The following is a 26,873-nucleotide window of genomic DNA, read 5'->3' as shown; positions in this document are numbered from 1 at the left end:
TGGCAGTGTTCTGGGTTCCTGGGGTAGGCACCAAAGCCTGCCCATTAGCCTTTAAGCCCGCTGTGCAAGCACACCGAAAGAAAAGCCCTTGCAGAGCCAGGCATGATAGGATGCTGGTGGGCTGGCTTAGTTGGGATAGTGCTCTTGCTTCCTCCTCCATATCCTCCCATCATGGGCGGACTCTGAACACAGTATTAAGGACTACGAAGAGCGGTTCTTAGCCTTTGGAGGGACTAGGATCCCTTTATGAATCTGACACAACGTGGTTTGTCTTCTTGCCAGTATAATAGATGCATGCAAACCCCCATTAAAAACATGTTAACTAACTCCAGTGATCTCTGATTTTAGAGCCTTAGTCAACCTCATTTTAAAGACTTTGGGGCCCAGGAGGGGAAAAAAATCTACCTAATATAAAGTCACCATTAATATATTTTAAAGTGAACTCACCTTGAAATCATTACGCTGTCAGAGAACAGTCACAAGGAATCACATATTGTATGATCCCACTTATATATGTCCACAATAGACAAACCCTTACAGATTAAGTGGTAGCCTAGGAGTGGGGGACCAGGGGTGAGGGATGATGCATAATGAGTGTAGAGTTTCTTTCTGGAATGACAAAAATGTTCTAAAACCTTTTGCAGTTGTGACTATGCAGCTAGAATATACTGAAAGCCATTGAATTGTATACTTTAGTGAGTGAAACCTGTGTAGTATGTAAAATCTATTATAGTAATGCTGTTTTTTAAAAAGTGAACTTGGTGATTGTAAATGACCTAACTTTAGTCCTCATTCACAGAGGTAGGAAAAACCCTTTAGGGTAGAGAAAAACCAGGGAAGGGCCCCTGAAAGACCCAGCATATGGGTCTGACAGGAAAGCATTCCAAAATGAGATTACACGGGTGTGTGTGTACATATGTGTGTTAGGGAGCACCGACCCCTGTGCAGTCGAAAATCTGCATGTCACTTTAAAGCCAGTCTTCCATATCATCTGTGGACTTGACACATGGTGTATAGTACAGTAGTGTCAATACATATTTATTGGAAAGAATCTGAGTTTAAGTGGACCCTCATAGTTCAAACCCACTGTTAAGGCTCAACCATGTGTCCGTGTGTATCTTAAGGGCAATGATGCATCATGAATGGTTTTAAGCAGGATAGAAACATCCCTTTGAATCACTGAACTGTACATTTAAAACAGGTGAATTTTGTGTGTAAATTATACCTCAGTAAAGCCCTGCCCCCAAACCATACCTCTAGGGGCTCGAAGAGGGCATATAGGAGGGCATAAAGTTGGAGGAGGCTGTGGCAGGAGTTACGTGCCAGGGCCTATCTCTTGGGAGATGGCTAAAACTGGCTTGGGGGTGGAGTCGGGGGAGAATTGGGATGTCTTGCCCATGGTTAAGGAGAACCTGGTAGAACTCGTTTCAGAACTCAGAGTTCCCTGGCTTCAGCCCTCGTGTTCCACCAGCACTGCAGCTCTTCACTGACAGGTGATGGAGACCTTCCGAAGAGAAACGCACTTCAGAAACATGTTTCAAAAAAATGTTGCTAAGGGTTTTATTTCTAACAAGAGGAAAATAATAAAATAAAATTAAAATAGGCTTCAGTTGGAACCAAGTTTCTTGTTTTGCCTTTTTTTTCTTTTGAACAAATTAATTACACACCAACAATCTTCTTTTATTACAACATGAACCCAGGAGGAGGAAAGGAGACAGGGCAGGACATGGAGGGAAGGTCAAGGTGGTAATGAGGACAAGCACCAAAAGCTTTCTTCAGATCTCAGGGAGCCCTCCTCAGCTCCCCAACCAAATTTATTTAAAATAATAAACTGTGAGCACAGCTATGTGAAGTTTCCTCCTCCTGGGTGGAGTCAGGGGAAGGGAGAAGGAGGGGAGGGGAGGGACGGAGGCAGGAGAAGGGGGGAAGGAGGAGAAAGAGTGAGGGGGAGGTGAGGTTAGTGTAGCATGGCCTGGCCAGGGCCACAACTGGGGAGAGAAAGGAGAGGAGATTCCCCCAGTCTGCATATGCACTGGCTGTCTCTCTGGAATGGTGCTGGCCCAGCCCCAGCCACCCCCTGCCACCTGCCCATCCATCTATCTGCCTCAGGTGTCTAGGAATGCTGGTTAGAGGCTACCAGGGAGGGGGACTCCAGGGGCCAGCCCCCAGGAGCTGAGGTCTGAACAATACCTTGGAGTCAGAATATAAAAGTCAAGGGACTCAGGGGTGGGCTGGGGTGGTCATCCCCCCTACTCGCCCACCTCCCAAGAAGCAGGCTTGATGGTCAGAAAGAGGATCCTTGAGGCCAAGGGGTCTCTGTTGGGGTCTGTGCTAGGCTCAGCCACTGTCACAACTGTTGCTGAGGCGGCTGCTGTGGGCAGGGCACGTGCAGCCGGGGAGTCAAAGTGGGGAAAGGGCCTGAGGAGCCTGAACTGGCCCCTAGTGCAGGCTCCAAGCCATTCTCCTGGGTGCTGGGGCTGTCAGTGGTGGGCAGGGGTGGGGGTGGGCCCTCACCCCCAGTCTCCTCCTCCAGCTCCTCCTCCTCCTGGGCCTCCTCGGCCTCTGGCCCTGAGCTGCGTACCCTCTTTGGCTCTAGCTCCTCTCGGGCTGGGTCATCACCCTCCCCACCCCGATCTGCTTTCCGCCGCCGCCGCCTCTCCAGTGCCCGGCCCCGTGCTCGGCTCCCATGGCGCTCTGCCTTCTCCAGCTGTGATCACAACAGGCAAAAAGAGGTGCAGCGCAAGTGGTCAGGCCTGGGCTCCCTGCCTGCTCCACCTGACCTCCTAGCTCTGCACAGGACCTGTCCTCTCACCTCCAGAAGTGTGCGGATCCGCTCCACATCTGGAGGCTGCCCAGCCTGCAGCAGCTGCCAGATGCTCTGGTTCTCATCCAGGGTCACCTCAAGCAAGTCCCCCTCCAACATGAGCTCCTCTAGGGGGGCCCGGGTTGCCTCAGGCAGCTCCAACACAGGGCCAGTCAACCGTGGCAACAGCGAGGACAGCAGCTCCAGGTCTGGGGGGTTGCAGGGACAGGTTGTGTTAGAGGCTACTCCTGGTTATACCCCTGCCCCCTACCCCAACAGAGCTAAGGACCACAGGGATCACTCTGGTGAAATCCACTAACAGCCTACCCACACTTTGACCTACCTCTCTTACCTGAGCCCTCCCCCGGGGCTACCTTCTCAGGACTGGTCATGCTGTCTCCATTCTCTAGCAACCCCTGCACCTGCCAGAGAGATCAAGAAAAGGTAGTGGTAACTGAAGAACCAGATCCTACTGCTGCCCCCCAACTTCAGACTTGGGACCCTCCACCTCCTGGAGAAGGGCAGACACAGGCTGCCAGCATTGAGCATTACAGGGATCTGGAGAGGAGGCAGAATGGGGCAAGAAGGCCAGGCCAAAGGAGACCAAAAGTCAGAGAGCAGGGGTAGTAGGGCTGGAGCCTAAGGGCAAGGGCTAGGAAACAGGAATTTGAGGGTGAAAGAGCTGGGCTGCACAGCTCACCTTAGGCATATCCTTGCCACTGCCTTCTCTGAGAGGGTCAGAGGCGGGGGCTGAAGGGTAGGTAGGGGGCTCCTCGGGCCTGGGTTCAGCCTGCAGCCGCTGGCGAAGCTCAGCCAGCCGTCCCAACAGAGCAGTCACATCCTCAGAGGCCAGAGCCTGCCTTGCACGGCCTTGCCAGCTGATGGCCCTCTCTGTGAGGCACTGCAGGGCCTCACCCTCAGGCAGCCGCACAGGCAGTCTCTGCAGCGCTACCAGCAGTGCCAAGATGGTCTCCAGGCGTGGGCGCCGTGAGCGCATGCACAGCGGACACAAGAATTTGGTGTCCCACTCCCACCAGGCCAGCAGTGGGGATGGGGTGGGACTGGGCCTTGGGGAACTGAGGAGGCGGGGTACCGACACACATCGCCCATGGAACCAGTCCTGACACAGGTCACACTGCAGAGCTCCCACCCCGGCTGGCACCTGCCCACACACACAGATGGAGGTTGCAGAGGAAGCTGTGGTCGATGATGCCAGTGGACTGGGTTTGGTGGAGTTGGTGAGACGTAGCTGCAGGATTCCCTCCTTCTCTTTCTGTTCCCCCTCCTTGAAGGCCACGATCTGCCGTGCCCAGGACAGGGGAGGAGAGGTCAGCACCCCAACCCTCCTTCTCTGGCACCATGAACACCCCACTCCCAAACCAAGAGAACTGACACACAGGGAGCAAGCGGTCTGCCCATGGTCACCAGGCTCAGACACTATCATTGCCAGACTCTTCTCCCCATCTGGGCCTAAGCTCCTTACCACAGAGCCTGGGTCCCTGAGGTCCTGCGCAGATAGCCCCAGCAGCTCTGTGTCAGATTTGTACAACCCCAGCTCCTTCTCCATCCAACGGCTGCGCTTGGTGCTGTCTGAGCCGGCGTCTGCACACGGGCAGAGCACCTGAGGCAGGCAGGCAGAGAGGGAATGTCTGGGGTTCCCATCCTTCCCATACCCAAAGCCCCCAAACCCACGTTCTCACATGAGCTGTCTCACATCTGGGTCAGAGGCAGGAGAGGCTGTGGGTCAGGTCCCAGGCCTCACCTCCAGCAGAGTGTAGCAAGAATTCTTCTTGAGGAAGGTCTTGGAGGCCTTCTCCCTCCAGGAGTGCGCTGTCAGTACCTGCAGCTCTAGCTGTCTCAGTTCCTCCAACCCCACAGGTAGGTCCCGGCCCACAGCCACCAGACCCTCCAAGTCATCCAGGCAGGGGTAGTGATCACCATTCTGGGACAGGGCAAGAGAAAGCTCAATTCCACTCGCCAACATCTACTGATGCTACTCTGACCCTGGTCCTGAATTGGGAAGATGGACTGGACTCACAGTCTTAAGCCAGAAGAAAAGACTCATCCTAAGGAAGGTACGCCAACCTGGCGCTCTCCTCCAACTCGTACATCCACTGGCTCAGCCTCCAGATATCCAGGCAGTCCCCAGGACCACCAGACCAGTTACATGGTTGTGGTTGGCCTCTTTTAGCCTCCCTGCCCCTACCATTCTCATCTTAACCAGCATCCTATCTTCCCTCAGGCCAGCCTCGCAACCCTTCTTCACACAGCTCACCAAGCATGTTTTGTCTCCTCACAATGTGCTATGCCCCCTTCCTTGCTCTAGCCAATCCAACTCAACCCAGAACAACACAGTGTATGACATCTCTCCCATCTGGACTGAAGATCTGGGGTGAAGGGTGGGTGGGGCAACAGGGTCCTCACTTGGATCTCGTCCACATCAGCAATCCAAGCCCGGGCCTTAGCAAGAGCCTCCTTGAGAGCCTGGATGTTGGGCAGGTGAACAGGGATGTTTTCTGCCTCATGAATTATGGCCTCAAGCGTGGCTGGTGGATGCTTCTGCCTAAAGGTAGGGAAAAAAGAGGCCTCAGTCTGGGATGGTCTCCGTGACCAGAAGCCCAGCCTGACTTTTGGGTATAGCAGTATGAGCCCCTGTGGCTGCCACTTGGGCCTACTTGCTTGTATTCTGCCTACAAGCGGCTGTCAGTCTCTGCTTGTTCGATTGCACGCACCAAAACTTCTGCCGTATCCCCATGCTGTTTGTCCACCAGTCTGTCCGCCTGCTGGCAGTGCCTACACACACAGTATTAACCTGGGAATTGCAGTTTGTCAGACTGTCCCATGTGTGGGGTCTTTCTACTGACAGGTGTTCATCTGCTTGTTGGTCCTTCTCATGAGCGTGTGCACACGTCAGCCTGTGTAGCTAGTACTCTATATAGCTCTGCATTTGTCCATCTGTTTCTCCATAAGACTATCTCTGCCTCTACGTGTAATACAGAGCTAAACAAAAGAGGGAGGATAGGCTTAGTCAATCCACCAGTATAGGAGTCTGGTGCCCAAGGCCGCCCATGGGAATCATCTTCAGCTTCTCTGCTAAACTCTGAAGGATGCAGTAGAGCAGGGAGGGGAAGAAGCTGGACCTACCTGGCCTCCAGGCAGAGATGGGCCTTCTCCTCCCAGCGTTCAGCAATGGTCAGTAGCTCCTGCAGTTCGGCTTGGGCCTTGTCCACGGCAGGGCTAGGGGCCACACTGGCACCTGCTACCAACAGTCCCCGCATGACAGCCAGGGTGCCTCTTCGGGCTGAGGGGGCCAGTGTGCGTTTAACCTCATCCAGCCATTGTGCCTGTTCCACCTGCCGCTGGAGCTGCTGGGCTTCAGGTACCTCCACTCCGAGCTGCCGCCCTCTCTCCAGCAGGGACTGCAGGAGCCCTGGACTGGACGGCAATGAGGCCAGAGCCTCACAGGCCTCAGCTTGGTAGGCTTCCACCTGTTCCAGAATACCCTACCAGGACACAAACAAAAAACAAACTCCTCAGCAGAGCCCACACAGAGGTCCCACCACCACATACCTCTGCCCTACTTACCTTCTTACCCTTCAGTATTTGGGAAGAGAACCTAGCATGGTCTAGGCACTCTCCCTTCGCCAGGCCCTAAGCAGTGGTTCCTAATACTCACTGCCCACTACATACCCTAGGACATTTGTTAAAACACAGATCTCTGGGTCCACTCCTTGAGATTCTTAATAGGGATTGGTCAGGAGTCTAAAGGGCTTCCCTAAAGGTAAAGAATCTGCCTGCAATGCAGGAGACCTGGGTTTGATCCCTGGGATGGGAAGATCCCCTGGAGGAGGGCATGGCAACCACAACCCAGTCCAGTACTTTTGACTGGAGAATTCTATGGATAGAGGAGCCTGGCGGGCTACAGTCCATAGGGCTGCACAGGTTGCTTGGCCTTCTCACAATCTGTACACTCACACTGGTGTCCACTGCTCTTTCCATCCTATTTCTGTACCTTCTTGAACTTTACTCAGCTTTCCAGGCCCACAAACACCCTTATTACTTCCTTTCACTTCTTCTACCTTGAAGAGGAAACCTTTCCTTGACTACACATCCTGTATCTGTACCCTTGCCACTTGTGCCTCAAATCCCATTTCTAACAGGCAGTTTGCTAAACCCTTTGCCTCCTACCTCTATTACTCACAGGTGCATCCTGTCCTGGCCTGCTGCTCAGGTCCCCCTCCCTCTCCCCCAAACCCTGAGCAGCACCCCAAGTTTACCCCTCCTCACCTTGACATCCCCAATCTGGTGCATGGCACAAGGCAAGTTGTTCATCTGGTCCAGAAAGGCCCGGAGCTCAGCAAGGGTCATCTGCAGACCAGTCATCCTGTGGGGGCTATAGAGTTTCACATGTAGGGTTTCAAGTCCAACCCAGTCCCCTCCCTCCATCTCTATACTAAGGCCCAACACCTTTCCTCATACATGCCCACCTTGACCTCTCATACGTCACAGTTCCCTGCAAATGCCCAGGTTAGAGAGAGAGTTTTAAGATACATGCATGTTCATATGATGAGGGGAAAGAATTAGAAGAGAGGAATATAGGATTTATTTGATGGGGAAAGCTTAGAAATTGATGGCAACAGAAGCTGGACAATTATAATCCATATTCTACTGTGAAGTCAGATTAAGTGTATGCTTCTGTGTCCTTTTCTTATTCCTAAACCTCCAACAACTCCCTGACCTCAGCCTGTCTGAAATCAGTACCTTCAGGTACTGATAAAAAGACAATCCTAGCTTTCTTCGAACTGGGGTACGCCCCTCCGTTCTAGCTGCCTGGCCTCCTTGCCTCCCCAGTTCCTCCAATGGCAGTGCCTGTCAGCTTCCTGTTGATGTCACCTGCTAATGGTACTCAGAGGTCACCACCACCCCCCACCAAAAGTCCTTTTCCTAAGGTGCTCATTCCTCAGCAGGCTATCTGTGCCCAATGCCTCACGCTGCCATACCCAGCTTCCTGGCCGCTGACCAGCCCCAGAGCCCGGGACACGCAAGCCTCTGCCTCACTCAGGCAGTTCTTTAGTCGCTGCAGCAGCTCACTGTTAGGAAACCTCCGCTCACGGGCCTCTGACTCTAGTGCCCTCAGCTCTTCAAGGCCTGGAGAGAGAATAAGAGCAGCAAGGAGTAGGCAGTATTGAGTAAAGGCAGAGGAAGGGGGTGGAGGGTACAGAAGAAAAGGGAATAGAACTTGCCTGTGGAGTCCCTCCGTCCCCCCATCACTCACTGCGCTTCCGCCCATCCTCCACCTCCAGGGCCACTCGCACTTTGTTGGCCCACATGTCAAAGGACTCAGCCCGGACCTTCAGCTTATGGAGCATGGCAGGGAGCTCATCCAAGGTGTACCGATACCTACAGGAAGAGGGCAGGGAAGAGCACATCTGGCCCAGTTCTACATCCCCCTCCTCAGCCCACTTCCCCCAGGTAAGCCCCCTGCTCACCTCAAGTATTGCCGGCTACTGGAGCACTTGCAGAGATCATTGATGTGGGAAAGGCAGACAAGGCCGTCAGGGCAGTCATAGCAGGCCAGGGCTGACAGAAAGCACGTGGTCTTGCACTTGATGCACTGGCGTTCATCATCCGGGAGCAGCTCAAAAGCTTCTCGCTCAGCTTCGGTGATGCCCTGGGGGTGTTCATTATATAGAAGCAGAACAGGGCTGCAGAAACCCCTAACTCAGCCACCACTGAGCTCCACGTTAAAGACTCAAATCTGTGCTAGGAGCTATGAAGGAGACAAAACTCCACAGATCACACTGCCTCTGTGAAGTCCAGACTCTCAAACCTGGGTAATCATATGAAGCAAGGTAAGATCAATGTAGGTTGAGAGGAAGAAAAATCAGGTAAGTTTCAGATTAGCAGAAAGGGCCTTAGGGGTGAGAGAAGGTGAGGAAAACGTGGACCAAGGCACCAGAGAGATGGCAATATGTGGAAGTGGCCAAGACAAGTGTCAGGTACTGGGGAATAATGCTAGCTTCCAGGCACTCAGTGCCCACTGTGCTCTAGGCACTGTGCTGGCTGCTTTAGCAGCACACTGCATACACATCTATAACTTAAGAGAAATAAACTATGTGCTTGTATCCAGTGTTTAAAGTTCCAAACCTAAGCCAATGACTTTATCTGTTGATTAGATGAAGAAAAAGCAATCCACTCCAAAACTGGAGGAAAAGCCAGCTATCTCGGAGTAACTGAAAGACAATATAATGCTATGCATTATGGGCAACTGGGGATTTTAGAGAGAAATTTTGATTCTAACAGTTTTTGTCTTCTGTACTGACCTAACTTCTGTGTAAGTCCACTGCACATTACAAATCCCACCCTGCCACAAATGTGCTCTGCACATTACAAATCCTGCTCATATGAGTCCACTGCACATTACAAATCTAGCTGTGTGGATACAGAGTAAATTATTTAAATCTCTCTGGGTTTCAGTTTCCCTATTTTGTAAAATGGAGACTATAGTACTATCCTCATTGGGTTGGGATTAACAAAGGTAAAGTCACTAAGGACATAGAAAAGTATCTTAGCACTTAGAATAGTGGAACCACAAAAGGCCCTCAACAGTCAAAGTAACCCTGAGAAAGAAAAACAAAGCTGGAGGTATCAAGTTTCTTGATTTCAAACTATATTACAAAGCTGTAGTAATCAAAACAGTATGGTAATGACATAAAAATAGACACATAAACCAATGGTAAGCCCCAAAACAAACTCTCATACATAGACTCAACTAATATTTGACAAGGGAGTCAAGAATACTCAGTGGGGAAAAGCTAGTCTCTCCAATAAATGGTACTGGGAAAACTGGATAATCACATGTAGAAAAATGAAACTGGACCTTTATCTTATATCACTCATGAAAATTAACTTGAAATAGATTAAAAACTTAAACCTAAGAACTGAAACCATAAAACTCCTAGAAGAAAACATAGGGAAAATGCTCCTGGACATTGGTGTGAGCAATGATTTCTTGTACATGGTATCTTTAAAAAGCACAAGCAACAAAAGCAAAAATAAATAAGTGGGACTATATCAAACTAAAAAGCATCTGCACAGCAAAAGAAATCATCAACAAAATGAAAAGGCAACCCATGGAATGGGAGAAAATATTTGCAAACTGTCTATCTGATAAACGGTTAACATCCAAAGTATATAAAGGACTCATACAACTCAACAGCAAAACCCCAAACACCCGAATAAGAACTGGGCAGAGGACCTGAAAAGATGTTTTTCCAAAGAAGATATACAAATGGCTAATCGGTACATGAAAAAATGTACATCACTAACCATCAGGAAAATGCAAATCAAAACCATAACATCCCCTCCCACCTGTCAGAATGGCTTATCATCAAAAAGAAAAGAGATACATGTTGGAGAGAAGGTGGAGACAAGGGAAACTTTGTACACTGTGGTAGGAATGCAGACTGGTACAGCCACTTTGGAAAACAATATGAAGGTTTCTCAAAAAATTAAAAATAGAATTAACCATATGATCTAGCAATCCCTCTTCCGGGTATACTCCAAAGGAAATGAAACTAGGATCTTAAAAAGGTATCTGAACTTGTTCACTACAGCATTATTCACAATAGCCAAGATATGGAAATAACCTAAGAGTCCATAAATGGATGAATGGATAAAGATGATGTGGTATATGTATGTGTATATGTACATATACATATAATGGAATATGCATTACTCAGCCATATGGAAGACAGCAACCTTGCCATTTGTGACAACACAGATGGACCTTGAGGGCATTATACTGAGTTAAACAAATCAGACAAAAAAGACAACTATCACAGAGTATCACTTATATATGGAATCTAAAAAAGTCAAACTCCTAAAAACAGAGTAGGAGGAGTTCCCTGGTGGCCTAGTGGTTAGAATTCCAGGTTTTCACTGCTATGCCCTGGGTTCAACCCCTGGTGGGGGGACTGAGATCCTGCAAGCTGGCTTGCAGCATGGCCAAACAAAACAAAAAAGAAACAGTAGAATGGTGGTGGCCAAGGGCTAGGGAGGTCGGAAAATAGGAAGATGCTGGTCAAAGGACACAAACTTCCAGTTAGAAAATAAATAGATTTGGGGAAGTCTAATGTATAACATGATGACTATAGGAAGGGGAACAATAGGCACTCAACAAATATTTACTGATATTAGCTAATTTTCAGATAAAGCCACGTATTTCACAGGCCTATCTCAAAGTCTTAGAGAGAGTAACTTGCACAAAGTAAGAATCTGACTACAGCCTATTTTGAATCTGAAGCTAGAGAATGCTGCTCTTAGGGTGAAGCCCCTAGCTATTCTTGGATCATGGACTCCTTAGAGAACTGGATGTAAGCTATGAGCCCTCTTGCTAAAAAAGGACTCAAACATATACACAAACATACATACACACACACACACAATCTTTTACAGAATTTGAGCCCTCTTGCTAAAAAAGGACTCAAACACACAGACAGACACACATACAATCTTTTACAGAATTTTGAGACTAGGGGTTCCAGAATTATTCTCCTAGGTAAGGGCCAAATGTAGAGAATTCTGAGTGTTAGTATGGGAACATCTACTTTTCCCACCTTACTTTGGCTCCTTCCTGTAGCCTAGCATAGTCCCAAAGTCATCATTTAATAACAGCACTGAACAGAGAGAAAAAATGATGCCTAAAAAAGCCCATCAACTAATACCACAGACTGATAGGCCCCAGACTTCCAACACTTACCAAAGCTGCAATTCTTAGAGCCCATACTCATAGGGAAGTTATAAATGAGCTTTAAAATAAGACAATATTAGCCTAAATTTCCTTATTTTAAGAAAAGGGATCCAGCATGGGATTCCTCAATACCAGCATTCTTTTGTCATCCTATGGAGCACTCTCACTAAATCAATTCCCTAACTGAGCAAGTTTGGAGCTTTAAGAAGGCAGCTAAACTACATGAACAGCAGTCCCACTCACCTTCAAACAAAACTGATAAGTTATAAGGAATCTATCTGCCTTCTACTCAGTAACACCCAATCTGAACTGCTAAACCATTTGAATTGCAATAAAATGGCATTTCTTAATATCCCATATTTCAATTATTTTGTTCATATTATTAATAATGGCAGCTGCTACACTGAAAGTGCAGTAATAGATGCTTTGACATAAATCACCTTACTCAAGCTTTACAACCACCTTGCAAGTTAGGTATTTATTCCCATTTTATAGAGTGGGAGGTAACCTGAAAAGGTTGTCCAGCTTACCAGCAAGTGGGGGTTTCGTTATGTAAGTTGGTCTTATTGTGTTATTTACATAATCATGAATAGCAGCTATACCAGCACCTGCTATGGGTTACTTACTTAACATCTTCAAAGAAAAGAAAGTGAAAGTAAAGTCGCTCAGTCACGTCCGACTCTTTGCGACACCATAGACTATAACCTACCAGGCTCCTCCATCCATGGAATTTTCCAGGCAAGAGTACTAGAGTGGGTTGCCATTTCCTTCTCCAGGGGATCTTCCTGATCCAGGGATCGAACCTGGGTCTCCCTCATTGCAGAAAGACACTTCAACATCTGAGCCATTTGGGAAGCCCACTTAACATCTTAAATCCACTCAACTATCCAAAAAGATAAGCACTATTATAATTCCATTCTTTTTCAGAGGGGGATGCTGATGCTCAGTCAAGTAAATTAACTTGCCAACAGTTATTAGTAAATGGCAAAGAATGGAATGTAGTTTCCAACTTAGATGTGTTCTTTTCAGTACTTAGTTCTTTTCAGTACTTCCCAAGAATGGTGCCTACTCCTATTTCTTCCACTCCCTATCTCTGCCAGACTAGGGTACCCAATCCTGTGCACTCTCCCCACCACCCACCTTCTCCAACAGGGCCTTTCGTAGACGCCGCTCCTCCTGCACCATGATGAACATCTCCTTATGCACAGCTGCTGCTAGGTTCAGGTCCAGCTTCTCTGGACAAGCAGCCATCTTGCAGATGAGCTCCTCATGGGAGAAGACACAATATCTTCGGAGTCGGCGGTAGTGCTCAATGCACTGGCGCCCAGCTGGCAGCTGTGGTCAGGTTCAAGGTTGAGTATGGCCAAGTCTGGAGGCAATGGTGCCTCAGCTTCCCTACCACCCTCCTGCTTCTCCTTGCCACCCGTCATCACACTCCAGACTCACCCAGTCAGCAGTGCAAAAGTTGACAGCCTCGGCAAAGTTGTAGCCTTGGTTAAAGCCACTGTGGTAAGCACGAGGGAAGGTAATGACGAATTCTCCTGCACACTGGTTTGTGCGGACAACCTGAGGAAGAAAAGCCAAGATCGCTGAGATAAAAGTTTTCCACAGTCTACAGAAACCTCATCTAAGTGCAGAGTCCTCAAAGAGAGGAAGGAAAGTCTCAGGGAACAGTCTGACAACAGATTCCCAGACACTCCAACTCCAACAGAGAGGACCACTGGTCTCTGTTCTCAAGGTTTTGATTTGTGACGACAGGAAATATTGTAAAGTAATTAGCCTCCAATTAAAATAAATTAATTTTAAAAAAGAGAATTTGAGTCAAAAGCAGGAAATATACCAAAATATTTCAACTTAATAATTTTTATAAAAATTCAAAATATTACTTTCCATTAAGCTGGCTATTCCTTTCTCAGTAACAATTTTTGTTACCAGTCATGTAAGCAGTTTCACACCAAGTGGTTCTACAAGATCTGCTGTAAAATCAGCAGGCCCTGCCATTTCTCCATTTCCTACAGCCATTGGTTTTCACCTCTTCTGATTATTTTGGCATTCACCTTAACAATTCTAAATATCACGCCTCAAGACTATATTAAAAATAGCCTTCTATTTCTCAATTTGCTTAGTTTTCTATGCATGTATTAGTAATTTAATCCCAACCTTTTTGACAAATGTAAAACTATCACTTTTCACCTTTTGTAGCAATCTCTCATAGAGCCTTATGATCTGTTACAATTGGGCCCAGCTGCCCTCCCTGGATTTTCACTCTCCCATGACAGATTCTTGTTTCCTAGATCCCATGTCTTCCTCTTTCTTGGTCTGTTCCTTTGCTGTGCTTAATTAAGCACATCATCCAACAGCTTCCTGAGAAACAGTGGGAAGAATTTAGAAAAATATCTCTATTCTACCCTCACACTTGATAATTTGACTGCACATATAAAATTCTAAGTTGAAAACCATTTTGAAGGCATGTTTCTAGTGTTCTGGATTTCAATGTTGCTTTTGAAAGTCTGAAGCCATTCTGATTTGTAATGCTTTGAATGAAACCAGTTTTCTCTCAGAAAGCTTGTTACGAGTTTTCTGGTCCCAGTGTTTGATATGAAAATTCACCAGATATACCTTGGTGTGGATCTATTCTCATTCATGTACTGGGTAGGCCCTTTGATTCTGGAAACTCTTGTAGTTGAGGGAAATTTTCTTAAACACTTTCATTAATAATTTGATCCTTTCAGTTTTCATTTATTCTCTTTTCAGAGAGAATTATTGAATATTGAACTACCAGAAGAAAAGTCTCTGATTTTCTCTAGCTTTTTCTACCTTTAACTTTTTATTCTATTTTCTGGGAGATATCCTTGACTGTTTATCTTCTATGCTTTTTCTTTAGTTTTCCACTTTTGTTATCATTAATTTTAATTTCCAAGAGCTCTTTTCTGTTCTTAGCATGTTCTTTTAAAATAGCATCTTGTTCTTATTTTACATTTGCAACATATGCTCATCTCTGAAAGTTTTAATGAGGTTTCTTTTCCTTTTCTTTTTGAAGTTTACTTCTCCCAGCCTAGCCTCTGTTCAAACTGCTTTTTAACCATTTGGTTCTACTTTGTTCTAGAGTTTTCTCGGTTATCTACCTATATTCAAAAGTAAGAAAGGAAAAGACTGAATAGAAGTTCTGAGTACTGAGATGAAGTCTGTCAACTGTGAGCTTCACTGTAGGGTAAAGCCACTTAGTTTGGGAAATTCTAGGTCTTTCCTTTTGAGCCAGTTAAGAGTCCCCAGAGAAAACTCTCCCATTTTCTGTGCCTGAAAAAAAAAGGTCTGGCTACCAGTGTTCTAAGAGTCACGTGGAGGAGGATGGCTGGGAACCTCAACATTCAGTAAGTATACAATGAATTCTAGTAGTTTCACTATACCTCAACTGTACCTAAAAGACCTCAATCCAGAGATCAATTTCAAAAGTACACCTCACAATCTTTTGCTAGTGAGGGAGGGTCACATTTCCCACTACCTATTGTGGGTGAGGTTCCCACAGCTTTCAGATTGATTCTCAGATGTTCCAGGTACTGACTTAAGTTTCAGTTTTCTTGTTTCTTAGTTTCAAGAATTTTTTCATTGTCTCTTTTCTTGTTTTCCCCATCATTGTGATTTTTTTACCTTAAAAAAAAATCCCTTTGTGTCATTTTAGTGAAGTTTCAATAAGGAATGGAAGTAGCCATGTGTATGTTTAGTTTGCCACCATTACCAAGAAGTCTTACAAAGTTTTTTAAGATGAACATTTAACGCTGATGAAGACACAGTGAAATAAGTACAGTGCAGGTATGGGGTCCAATAACTTCTCTAGAAAGCAAAATTGCCAATATATACTAAGAACCTAAAAGGTTTATAGCTTTCAACACAACAGTTCCTCTGCTAAGATTCTAGATTATGTGGAGAGAATCAGCATTGAATCTCCAAATTTATTCAGGTCATATATCAGCTCCCACCTCCAATACATTTTTTTTCTCAAATCTACTCCTACTTAGAGACAATATCAGTATTTACTGCTTGTACTACTGCACTGGCCCCCATTATCAATCAGAATTGTCTTCCCCAACCAAAATGCAAATCTGATCATGTAATGTCCCTGCTGAGAACCCCTCACTCAAATCCTCATACCTACATGATAAAGCCATGGCCCCAACAGACAAACTCTTACTCTTCCTTCAAAGTGTCACCATTTCTACAAATACTTTCCTGACCCCTCCCTCAACTTCCTAATGACCCAGTCTGTTGTTCTTCTGTAACACCTCTAATAATATTTTATTCCAGTTGTTTACTCATCTCTGTCCTCTACTTCACTGCACATGACCAAAGGCAGGGATTGGTTTATTTGCTTTCAGGGTGTTGACCAGAGGCCTTGCACACAGGGAGTTCTAGCAATATCTGTTGAATATCTAGTCCCAGCCTTGATTTTATAGATGTGAAAACTGAGTCCTAGAAAAGCCTCAAGTAGCAGAGCCAGAAATAAAACCTAATGCTCCTGCACCCTCATTTTCCCAATGTCACTTTACTATTTCCTTCCTATATAGTTTTTTTTAAAAAAGCTTTCCTCACATTCTGCAGCTATTAAAAAAAAAATGACCCCAAAGTCCATCAACTGGTGAATAGACAAAATTTAGTATATCCATACAATATAATATTAGTCCACCTTAAAAAGGAAGTTCTGAAACAAGCTCTAACACAGATGAACCTCAAAAACATTATGCTAAATGAAAAGCCAGATATACAAAGACCACATATTATTCCATTTATATGAACTGTCTAGAAAAAGCAAATTTTTAGAGTCAGTCAATTAGTGGTTGCTTGAGACTAGGGGTTGGAATGGAGAGTGACCGCAAAAGGGTACACAGGATCCTTTCGGGGTGATGGAAATGTTTTAAAACTGGATTATAGTAATGGTAGCACAACTTTGTAAATTCACTGAATCGTGCATTTAAAATGCATGATTTTAATGGTATGTAAATTATACTGCAATAAAGTTGTTTTTCAAAAAAGATGGTATAAATAGTTCATGGTGAGGAAGCAAAAATCATTCTAAACCAGCACTGTCCAACAGAAATATGCCAGCCACATACATACTTTTCAAATTCTCTAATAGCCACATTAAAAAAGTAAAATTAACTTTAATATATTTTATTTAACATATCCACAATATCATTTTAAAGTATAACTGGTATACAGAAGTATTAGTGAGATATTTTAAACTGTTTCATATTACACCTTGAAATCCAACATGTGCTTTATACTTTAAATACATTTCAGTTATGACTAATCATGTTTCAAGTGCTCAACAGCCACATGTGGCTAGTGGCTATCAAGCTGAACAATGCCATTCTAGATGATCAAACTTAACAAAAGAGATTATAAAAATCCATACACTAATTACTGTTATGTCAAAATTTACATAAAAAACAGGTGGAAACAACAAAATGTGGAGGAAAATAGAGGTGACCTTTGTATTTCCTTTTTTTTTTTTTGAAGGGGGGTGCAGTTTCTTTTATAATAAAAATACTTATACTATATATCTTTTATCAAAAAAAGAAACGGCCTTCTCTCACCAAAGGGGAAGATGGGTAAGTGGTGGCAGGTAGGAGTGGGGGCAGCCAAAGACGGCTGAGGGAGCTCCAGCTGGCTAAATTGCAGTTTGCCAACATATGAATATGAAAAATCCGATGTCTTGGATGGAGGGGATACTGCCAAGTCTAAAGAGCCTGGAGATGCCGGGAGCTACCTATAGGAGGGGCAGGGCAGACAGAGGGTGAGGTGGTGAAACAAGAGCTGGCCAGAGAAGCTGGGGAGCCATGAGCAGGAGAAATGCTGTGGAGGTGGATGCAAAGAGCACATGTTTAAGAGTCTGTGATAAGACTTTTTTAAACAAGAGCCAAGAATTGAATAGCTATATATTATATATATATATGCATGCATCTTAGCTGTCTGAATCCTTAAGGAGAATCCTCTCCTACTCTTACAATTCTTGACACTGTGGAAAAGAAAGGATGCTGTGAATCAGGAAGTAGCCTGAGGAAAGGTCAGACTCAATGTCTACTTGCGAAGAGCATAACCTGAAGGGCCCTTGATCATTTCCATACCTTGAGCCCAGTCATTTTCAAATGGGGTGATGCAGAGAGGGAAAATGTAACCCCCACCACCGCCCTCAAGTGGAGGAAGGTGACCTAAACTGTTGCAGAATTCATTTCCTCTAATTCCCTAGGTATCTCAATCCTTAGTTAAGTACCACTAAAATGTGTAAAAGTATTACTTGCAGGTTATATAGTATAGTAAAACAAGCTGAAGGCAAGAAATTCCGGTGAGAACCACTGACCTAGTCCAAAGACCTGCTGTTCAGGTGACCAGGAATTTCAAGGAGATTAATTCAGTATGTACTGACTGTCTACCATGTTCCCTACGTCAGACTAAGTGGCAGGGTAGCTAAGGCTGGGGTGTGGGGGTGTGTGCGTAGGGGGAGTGGTGAGTTGAAGGGAGTGGGGAGAAGTATAACCACAGAATGAGTAAGACTGAAGCAAAGGTGGACAATGTACTCAATCCTATTCCTACAGGACTACTGATCAGGTTATTTTAAGACCCATACCAGAAAGCTGGCTGATGTTAATCAACATTAGAAATTCCAAAAAAAAAAAAAAAGAAATTCCCAGGAATATAAAGCCCCTTAGAGGTAAGCCAGGATGTGTACCCAGAGTGGGAGAGAAAACTATAGAGAAGGAGACTAGGACAAGCCAGGATTCTGAGTTCAGCTTTTTTTTTTAAATGCTGAAAGATATTGGCATTTTTTTTTAGGTTAATTCCCCCCACTCCCCACCAACTTTATTGAGATACGGCTGACATATAACCTGTTGGTGCACAACATTTTGATGTGATACACTTATGTATTTGCAAAGTAATTACCACCACAGAACTCTGACCTGTTAACTAAACAGACCTACTCAATTCTCCAAGATGGGTCACCATATGGGAAGTATAGCAGTTGACTGCTAGTTGTCCCCCTATATCCATTCTCACCCTCTTCCATAATAATATGACCTCCAATTTGTAGCTGGTACATGACCATCCTTAATAAAAATCAGATTTCCCAGTTTTTCTCACAACTAGATGTGGCCATGCGACTAAGTTATGACTAACAGGAGGTGAATGAAAATGATGTGTGCCCTTAACAGTATGGAGACTTGTCTTGCCCAGTCCTTCTTTCATTTCCCTCTTCTACTGGTGGAATCCACCCTTAAGGTGTTGCCCCAAAACATCTGGCCCAGGGGGCTCACCATCACACTGTATCTCTAACCACTATTATTTCCATCAAACCTACAGTCTGATTAAGAGAGAATAAGGATGAGAAAGGCATGGGGGTATATTCTAGACAATGACCACCACCACCATACAGGACATCACTAACTCATTCCTATTCCTTGCCCATTTCCTAGGCACTCACCGGCACACCATGGGACATGAGGGTGTTGGGATTCATGAGGGTAACAAGTTGGTGCAGAAGGTCAGGCTGGCTATCAAAGAGCTCAGGTGTCAGCTTCTTCATCACCTCTTCCAAATGTTCTGCTGCAAGTGAGGGTACCCCATACCAGGTCTTCGGCTCACCCCTGGCCAAAAAGAAAGGGGACACGTAGAGTGGGCACTCAAAGAGCCCACCCTGAATGCTTCCTTGGCTGCCCAGGACCCCACTCACCAGTGGAGGTAGTTAATGGAGTAACTCCAGTGATCCTCAATATGCCAACAAAAGGCTGAGAAGACCATGCCCACATACAGCCAGGGCACCTTCATGCCAGAGATATCTGCATTGATGTGGCACAGTACAGACTGTTCCAACACTGGCATCACATTCAGGTTCCAACCACTCGTAGCATACTCCTGATAGGTCAGGTATTTGTGGAAAAGAGATGAGAGTTTTGCTAAGGTGCTGAGTTCTTTAGCCCAGGGAACCTTAATTTTGAGGTCACAGACCTTTCTGAAATGTCGAAAAAATACTACAGATGTTCTTCCCCCTGCCTCCCTCAAATGCATAGAAAAAATTTCAATTCACTTCACCTTACTTCAATTTTAGGAAAGTTTGCAGATGTGCCCACTTGCCAAAGTACCTGCAAGTTAAAAGCCCCTGCTCTGGACCAAAATGTACCCTTCTTGCGATACAGGCCTAGGGCCTCTTTATTTCCTGCACTTAACAATCCCAGTCCCTGAACACGTCTTATGAATGAGCCAGGTACTCTGACAGGTACTTCAAATACCTTCTCATTTAATTCTTATAGAATTTGCAAAATGAATACTATTCCCTTTCTACAGACAAAAAATAGCTAATCTCATGGCTGGAGATGCCATGCAAGATACTAGGCTGTGCTCTTTACACACATCCTCCCATCTAAATCTCACAGCAACACATAAGGCAGGGATAACAGTCCCCTTCCTATAGAGATACTGAGTCTTTCAGATACTGAAGGACTTGCCTAAGTCACACAGCTGAATATAACCATGAATCATCTACTCACCTCCTCCTCAGGGGTTAGGTGCCGCTTACTGTCACTGACGGGGAACCCGCTACCAAATTCTTTGGAATGGATGTCAGCCCCATACTCAACAGTTACATCTTCCTCAATGCTATTCACCAGCCGCCAGAATTCCTTCTCCACAAGTTCTGTGGGTACCATCTAAGGAACAGGGGTAGCTGATGACTGTGGCTCATCACATCCTGGCCCCATTGACCCAGGTGAGCTATAGACCATCAGGCGCCTATGACCCTAGCCCTGACGCTACCCCAGCCCTCCATCACCTACGTGTACTGGCATGTTGAAGTAATCGGCTTTAAAGGAGTCAGCCATCTCGCCAAAGCTCTGCAGAGTGTATTCCCGGGTAGCCTGCTCAAAGCCAAAGGCTTCAGGGGGGCGCTTACACTCCTGAAACCCAAAGGAGAACACGTCACCAAGGCAGAGGCAAAGGGTGGAGAATCCCCAAAAGCTGAGCTGGAATATGGGGTAGAAATCGGGAAGGAGAACAGCCGTAGGTTTGTACTGAAGGCCCCTGAGGCAGGTCTCACATCATAGCTCTATCTTTTTCTCCTAGCACTTCAGTGCAGTTAGTCTCTTCATTCCTCACATGCACTTCTACCATGCTTTTATCTTCTCTTCCTTCAGGACTTGACTATCTAAACCATGGGCTCTGATTTAATATGCTACCCCATGCTCTTCCGTCACTATCTTTCTTTCAAGACAAAATGTGAGTTTATACAGGATGCTTAGAGAAACTTTTTTATGCCGAGACTGGAACTACAGACCTGGGAAAACAACATTGAATATTCCAGTAGCTCGGAGGATGGGAAACAAAGGCAACAACCCTTAGTGTCAAACTCCACACTTTCTGTTCTTTAGACTGTCTCATAAGACAGGACATATGTCTAACTCATTTTGTACTTATATTCATGGTTTTAGATGAGAGTTGTATGTACCCGAGGCAGACGCACCTTCTGCTCATGTCTGAAATCTAAATGTCAACCTGGTTTACCAGCCCAAGACCACTTAAAGAAGAGAGCTAAGTAGACCTGACAATCTTTGTTGTCTATGATACTACTGGCATTCAAACTCCTCCGTAAAGGAATCCCCACCACTACCAAGGCATTACACTGCTCCAGTCTCTTTCCTCGTGTGTGTGTATGTGTGTGTATCCGCGTGCACATGCATACCTGGACTCTATGACCACAGCTGACAGGGTGAGAGACTATCAACATCTACTCTCCCAGAAACCCAGGGAAAGATGTAGACGAGCAACCCAGAATTTGGATTAAGGTAAAAGGCTCATGAAATGAAACTGGCAGACTTACCAGGCCTCTTAGCCCTCACTGCTGCTTCAGGTGTTCTCCTCACTGCCTCTCTTGCACTAGGTATGTTATCCCCACATATCCTTACTCCTGAACTCCTCCATTCCCCAGCCTAGAAAGTCTGCCCAATGCTTGTAACTGAAGTCTACAACAGGGCAAATCAATTTAATTATCACAACAGAAGGAAAATAATAAATATTATACCCACATGATGAACCCTTTATAAGAAATCATACCCATGAACAAATAATACAGAAAAATTATTATAAAGTAACAAATGAAAGTACACAGTATGATCCCAGACCTGTTAGTTATATATACCCAACAACGAAAAGATGAGAAGAAAAGACACCAGACTATTAACAATGGTTATCTCTAGGTGGTAAGATGATAGGTAATTTGTCTATTTTCCACACTTTCAAAAAGAAATAAAAAATAAAAAACTTGGAAATTAAAAGAATATTTTTTTCTTCATATTCCTGTCCTCCAAATCTAATTGCTAACACCTTCCCTGATTACTACTCTTAGTCACTTTCCTCTCCTCTGAACTTCTACATCTGAATTTCTAACACACAATTTAACATTTGATTATATGTCATCATATACAATCTAATTATGAACCTCAACTCCCCAGGTGGTCTGAGAGCTTCCAGAGAACACAGGCTGAATGCCCTCCTCTTCTTTCTCCCAAAGCTCTGCCCAACCTAGACCAACCTCAGGGACCCAAAACATAAGACTGTGGCTGAGCTAGGAGGCTGCTTTCAATAAGACCAGATGAAGGAAGGCAAGGACAGCCTATGAGGCAGACATAGATTGGGGCTGGGAAGTCCTTACCGCCATGACACACTTTGGACACCGCCAGACACCCTTGGGAATCTCAGGCAAAGGAGGCAACAAGCAGAAGATGTGGTAGTTGTCATCACAGCCATCACACAGCAGGAGCTTGTCATCCTCATCCCCTCGGGAACACATTCGGCACACATATGACTCAATCTGCCAGGGGAGGGAGGCAACAGTTCATCAACCCAAGCCCCGTCCAGCCTTTCAAACATACTACTCCTCCAGACAGTATCCTAGTCCACAGAGATCTCTGTTAGAAACCCACCGTGCTTGATGGCTGGATCATTCATGGCCTTGTACAGGTTAGTCATGCTAGGTCAGGAGTTAAACTGCAAGCAAGAATCTCCCCAAATAAACTAATTGGTAGAGCTGTGAGAGAAGAGTCTTTATCATTCAGTGCTGAATTCCCCATTTTTATTCATTCAATAAACATTTACTGAACACTTATGTGTTCAACATTATGCCAGACCCTACAGTACAGTGTTAAATAAGACATGGTATCCTCCTTTTAAAGGCATACAATAGTCCAGAAGCACAAGTTCATAAAAATTAAAAGGCAGTGTAGAAACTGCCAATAGCTCCCCATAAAAGAGTACTATGGAAACCTAGAGGAGGAAGCACACAAATCAGTTGGAGATGAGGAACAGCCTTGAACAAGAACTTCACTGAAAAGGTGACACTTGAAACTAACTGAAATCTGAAGGCAAACTGAGATTTGGCAATGGCGCAGAGAACAGGGGGAAACTCTTCCAGGCAGAAGAAACAGCATGTGCAAAGGATGGGGCAAGAAAGCATGGCACGTCTCAGGGAAAAAACAAACATACCTACAAGTAGTTCAGTGTGGCTATAGCAGAGAAGTAAGGTGGGCAGTGCTGGGGAATGAGGCTAGAGGTCTGCTGCGACTGGATCATGCATGGTAATGAGGAGCTTAGCCTTTATCCTGAAGCAATGGAGAGGGAGTCTCCTTCTCTGCACCCTTCCAGCACTTCATGTTGACAGCACTTGATCACCCTTTCCTGTTCTTTGTTCCATGTGAGCTGGCCTTGTTTCCCCAATTAAGTGAGCTACCTGAGGGCAGGGCCCACCAGGCCCACTTTTCTGTTTAACGCAACCTGGTCCAGTGCCATGCTGGGGAAATGCTCGTTGAAGGGATGAGAAGCAGAGCATTAGGAAGTCAGGGCTGGGTCCTTACAAACTGGGCATTGCTGTGGTTCCTCCTGAGCCTCATGGTCATCTTGGTGCAGGGCTCTGGGCTGTGACTCAGCTCCTCCTTGCTCTCCAGGAAGGTCTTGGGTGAGGTTGACTCCACCTTCATGTCCCCGCCTGACTCCTCCTTCACCACTACAGTAGGGGGACACTCGGGCCCTTCCTTATCTGGGAGAGAGAATGGCTCTAAAGTACAAGTCTGAACAGTTAGGGCCCCGCCTCCTCTCCCCAGGTGAGGCCATTCTTCACACTTCCCCAGCCTGTCAGGCCTCACCTTTCTTGCGCAGAGTCTTATCCTTGGCCATGAGGCCTAGGCCCATCATCTTGGGGCCAGCCCCATAGATCTGAAGCTTCTTTAGCTCAGGATTCTTTTCAATGTCTTCCTCTGTGGGTTCCGGCTAGGAGGAAAGAAGGAAATGAATCAAGATTGCAGGCTGCCCCATCCTAAAAGAACAGCCTGGACTATATCATAGTCCTGACTAGTTCATGTCAGGCCTGAAGCACAGCACATGGCAAGAATTTAGATTGCTTTTTGGAGACTGAGGGTGAGTGAGCTCCCTCCTCATCCCTCTCCTGGAATGGAATTAAGATGGATCTCAGTTTTTCCAACTGTAAAACGAGAATATTAACTCCTATCTCACAGTTACAAGGGGCTTGAGAAAGATATACATGAAGAAATCTAAGTATCTGACACTACCAATAAATGGCAGAGACTAACATGGTCTGGTAAATTACATGCTTTGGTGAGCCCAGGGACAGGGTCCATCTTCTTTTCTGTTGTAGCCCCAATGCCCAGAAGAATGCTGGCACATAAGCTTCTTTCTGAGGCTAGAATATAGGTGTAAGGAGAAAGAGAGTTCTTCTCCTATAAGCAGAGTGAGTCAGGAAAGCAACAAGGCAGGCAAGAACAGCAGACACAGGGAAGATGTTATGCGAAGAGATCAAAACCCAGCTCAGAAGCTCAGTTGAGAGTAGAGGAAGAGCAAGAGTGAAGCCAGAAAGAGGCACACTACTTTTCAGAACTCAGAGAACCGAGAGAAGGGAGGAGAGTACAACAGGGAAGAGCGTCTTGGTCAGAGGGAGACAACTCTTCACCCCTAAAGCTCTGTTAAAAGTAGGGACGCACTCACATCAGGCTGCAGCCTCTTGGCTCGCCGGCCATAGCTGTTGAACTTGGAGGGCTGCACAGACTGTCGAAGGGGGATACTGTGAGGTTTATATTCCTTGTCCTTCTCCTCATTATCAAATGGACGTGTGTTGCACTGCTGGGGACAGGTGAAGGGTAAGGGTCAGGGCATGGGGCCCCAGCCCCCAACAGCAAGGACTTCCCTCTACCCTCCCTCAGTGGCAACCAAAGTTGTAGTTTCATCCCCCCTCCCCTGCCAACAGGCCCTGCCTAACTGGTCTTTACCACTGACACCAGCACACACTCTAAGACTTCTCATGCTTTTGCTTATACCATCCCTCCTTCCAAACATCTCCCCAACAATCAGACTTCATCTCTTTCCAGATCTCTCCAGGTGTCCAGTCCACTCCACTGAACCAGTTCCATTAAGAGCAAGTGTGGAAATCTGCATCTGGCAGAAGAAAGCCTACTCCTACCCTGGCTTGGCATCCTTACCACCAGGTTGGCTCCAGACTGGTACATCTCATAGGGGTAAACGATGCGTTCATAGTGGGAGCGCAGCAGGGAGCCAATGTTTTTGCCTGGTGGGTAGTTGAGGCGCTGGGCCACCCGAGCCCATCGACGATCCTTGCAGATGGCTTCATAGCCACCTTCCTCCACCACTATCTGTAAGGACAAGCAGGAAGGGACATGATTTGCTGTGTGTAGGTACAGAAAGAACAATGAGGACAACTCCATCCCCTTACTTCACTGGAGGCTACCCCCTCCTACCTCCACCACTCAGACTCAAATTGTAGCCAAGGGATGCCAAGAAGTTCTGATGACAGCTTGTGTGCTACCAGGCTGTGCCCCTTCCACTGTAGCCTAGAGATCCAATATCCAAACCAAGGTGGCCCCCAGAATACCGAGGATATTAAGGCGTGGGGTGGGGAGGGGTTTGAGAAAAACCTGTTCTTACTTTGCTGAGGCTGTAGAGGTCCAAGATCCGCCGTTCTACATTGGGAATCTTTAAGGAAGAGCCCTGGATTTCCCAGAATTTGGCAATCTGATCCAAGTAGTTCAGTTTCACTCTCGTCTGGGCCTGGAGAAGAAATGGCTCAGAGAGGCTGGCCTCCCCCTCTACCTGACCATCTTCTGGCCTAATCTTAGGGCAGGAGAAGGGATATAGAGCAGCCCACTTCATCTACAGAGCAGCAGGCCTCTCCCAGTGAATTGGATCCTCAACTCTAGGTAGCACCTCACCCACCTCTGTTATCTTTGCCACCTTCCAGTCAACAGGAGAAGCCCAAGGTCCCAAAACAGAGCCGGCTGAGTCACAACAGCCAAAGCTTTACATATATTCTTTCTCAGTCTCCTTGACAGGGCTGTGTGATTATCATCATTTCTTACAGAGCCTCTGCTTCCTCAAGTCACACAGCAGGTACCAAGAAATCTGAGTGTCAAATAAGTTTTTGCTCTTCCTCTGCTAATAACCTGCTGTATGCTGCTGCTGCTAAGTCGCGTTAGTCGTGTCCGACTCTGTGCGACCCCATAGACGGCAGCCCACCATGCTCCGCCGTCCCTGGGATTCTCCAAGCAAGAATACTGGAGTGGGTAGTTTTGAGTAAATCAGTTCTACTCTCTGGATCCCTGTTTTCTGATTAGGAGGGAAATAAAACAACTGCCCCGTCTACTCACCCCAGAAGAGTAGACTTATGAGAGGAACAGTGAATGCCCTCTGGAAACTACACAATTATATCTAAGCTCTAGGCATGTTTCAGAGAATGAAGGCTCCAAAAGAGAACATTCACCTCTTTACACGCACCATGAAATTTGTTCCATGATGGCCAACGGGTGAGAGTGCATGCTAAAGACAAAATGGCCTAAAGAACTGAGATGGTGTACCAGAGCAGCACTGGCACCTGACCCACCCAGGACCCAGTGTGGGCAAAAGACCCTGGGAACAGGCATGTGCCATGCGTTCCTGAAATCTGTGACCCAAGAAGGGCTACCCAAGTCTATAACCACCTCACCCTAGTCAGAGGGCCTAGTTTTAGGGAGAACTAGGTTAAGTCTTTACCATTCATTACCTTGCTCTGATCCCATTGGGGGATACAGGGACAGTTCTTTCATAGATGAGGAAAAGTTAAGGTCTATCCATAGAAAGAACATCCTATGACTCCTTTGCTATGAGAATCCCTAAGGGGCCAGGAACCCTAATCCTTCCACTTCAACCCCTTAGCTCTCCAGCCTTGGCCTCATGCCTGCCCCCTCTCCCTCCTTCATTAGCCAGCACTCTCTCTCTAGA

At 46.1% G+C, this 26,873-nt stretch overlaps 1 protein-coding gene across 5 annotated transcripts in view; it reads right to left on the bottom strand.

Moving 5' to 3' along the window:
* Positions 1 to 1,535: 1,535 nt before the first annotated feature.
* KDM5C (lysine demethylase 5C) overlaps positions 1,536 to 26,873 on the bottom strand; it is a 31,076-nt gene continuing 5,738 nt past the window's right edge. The window contains exons 3-26 of one of the 5 annotated variants that reach the window (XM_013976534.2): positions 25,545 to 25,667; positions 25,082 to 25,252; positions 24,591 to 24,725; positions 23,735 to 23,858; positions 23,447 to 23,628; positions 22,249 to 22,407; positions 20,378 to 20,497; positions 20,093 to 20,251; positions 19,279 to 19,460; positions 19,030 to 19,192; positions 13,002 to 13,121; positions 12,696 to 12,890; positions 8,293 to 8,474; positions 8,079 to 8,203; positions 7,804 to 7,951; positions 7,091 to 7,196; positions 5,948 to 6,306; positions 5,228 to 5,366; positions 4,566 to 4,745; positions 4,287 to 4,424; positions 3,504 to 4,103; positions 3,147 to 3,225; positions 2,813 to 3,012; positions 1,536 to 2,707 (exon numbers count right to left, since the gene is read on the bottom strand). In XM_013976534.2, coding sequence (XP_013831988.2) covers positions 2,348 to 2,707; positions 2,813 to 3,012; positions 3,147 to 3,225; positions 3,504 to 4,103; positions 4,287 to 4,424; positions 4,566 to 4,745; positions 5,228 to 5,366; positions 5,948 to 6,306; positions 7,091 to 7,196; positions 7,804 to 7,951; positions 8,079 to 8,203; positions 8,293 to 8,474; positions 12,696 to 12,890; positions 13,002 to 13,121; positions 19,030 to 19,192; positions 19,279 to 19,460; positions 20,093 to 20,251; positions 20,378 to 20,497; positions 22,249 to 22,407; positions 23,447 to 23,628; positions 23,735 to 23,858; positions 24,591 to 24,725; positions 25,082 to 25,252; positions 25,545 to 25,667 — 4,449 coding nt within the window. In that variant the 3' untranslated portion in view covers positions 1,536 to 2,347. The remainder of the gene's footprint in view (positions 2,708 to 2,812; positions 3,013 to 3,146; positions 3,226 to 3,503; positions 4,104 to 4,286; positions 4,425 to 4,565; positions 4,746 to 5,227; positions 5,367 to 5,947; positions 6,307 to 7,090; positions 7,197 to 7,803; positions 7,952 to 8,078; positions 8,204 to 8,292; positions 8,475 to 12,695; positions 12,891 to 13,001; positions 13,122 to 19,029; positions 19,193 to 19,278; positions 19,461 to 20,092; positions 20,252 to 20,377; positions 20,498 to 22,248; positions 22,408 to 23,446; positions 23,629 to 23,734; positions 23,859 to 24,590; positions 24,726 to 25,081; positions 25,253 to 25,544; positions 25,668 to 26,873) is intronic. The other 4 variants (XM_013976537.2, XM_013976535.2, XM_013976540.2 and 1 more) reach the window with 4 other exon arrangements.

This window comes from Capra hircus (assembly GCF_001704415.2).
Source record: "Capra hircus breed San Clemente chromosome X unlocalized genomic scaffold, ASM170441v1, whole genome shotgun sequence".
Lineage (NCBI taxonomy): Eukaryota > Metazoa > Chordata > Mammalia > Artiodactyla > Bovidae > Capra > Capra hircus.
The sequence above is the reverse complement of the archived record's forward strand: the minus strand, read 5'-3'. Positions and strand labels throughout refer to the sequence as shown.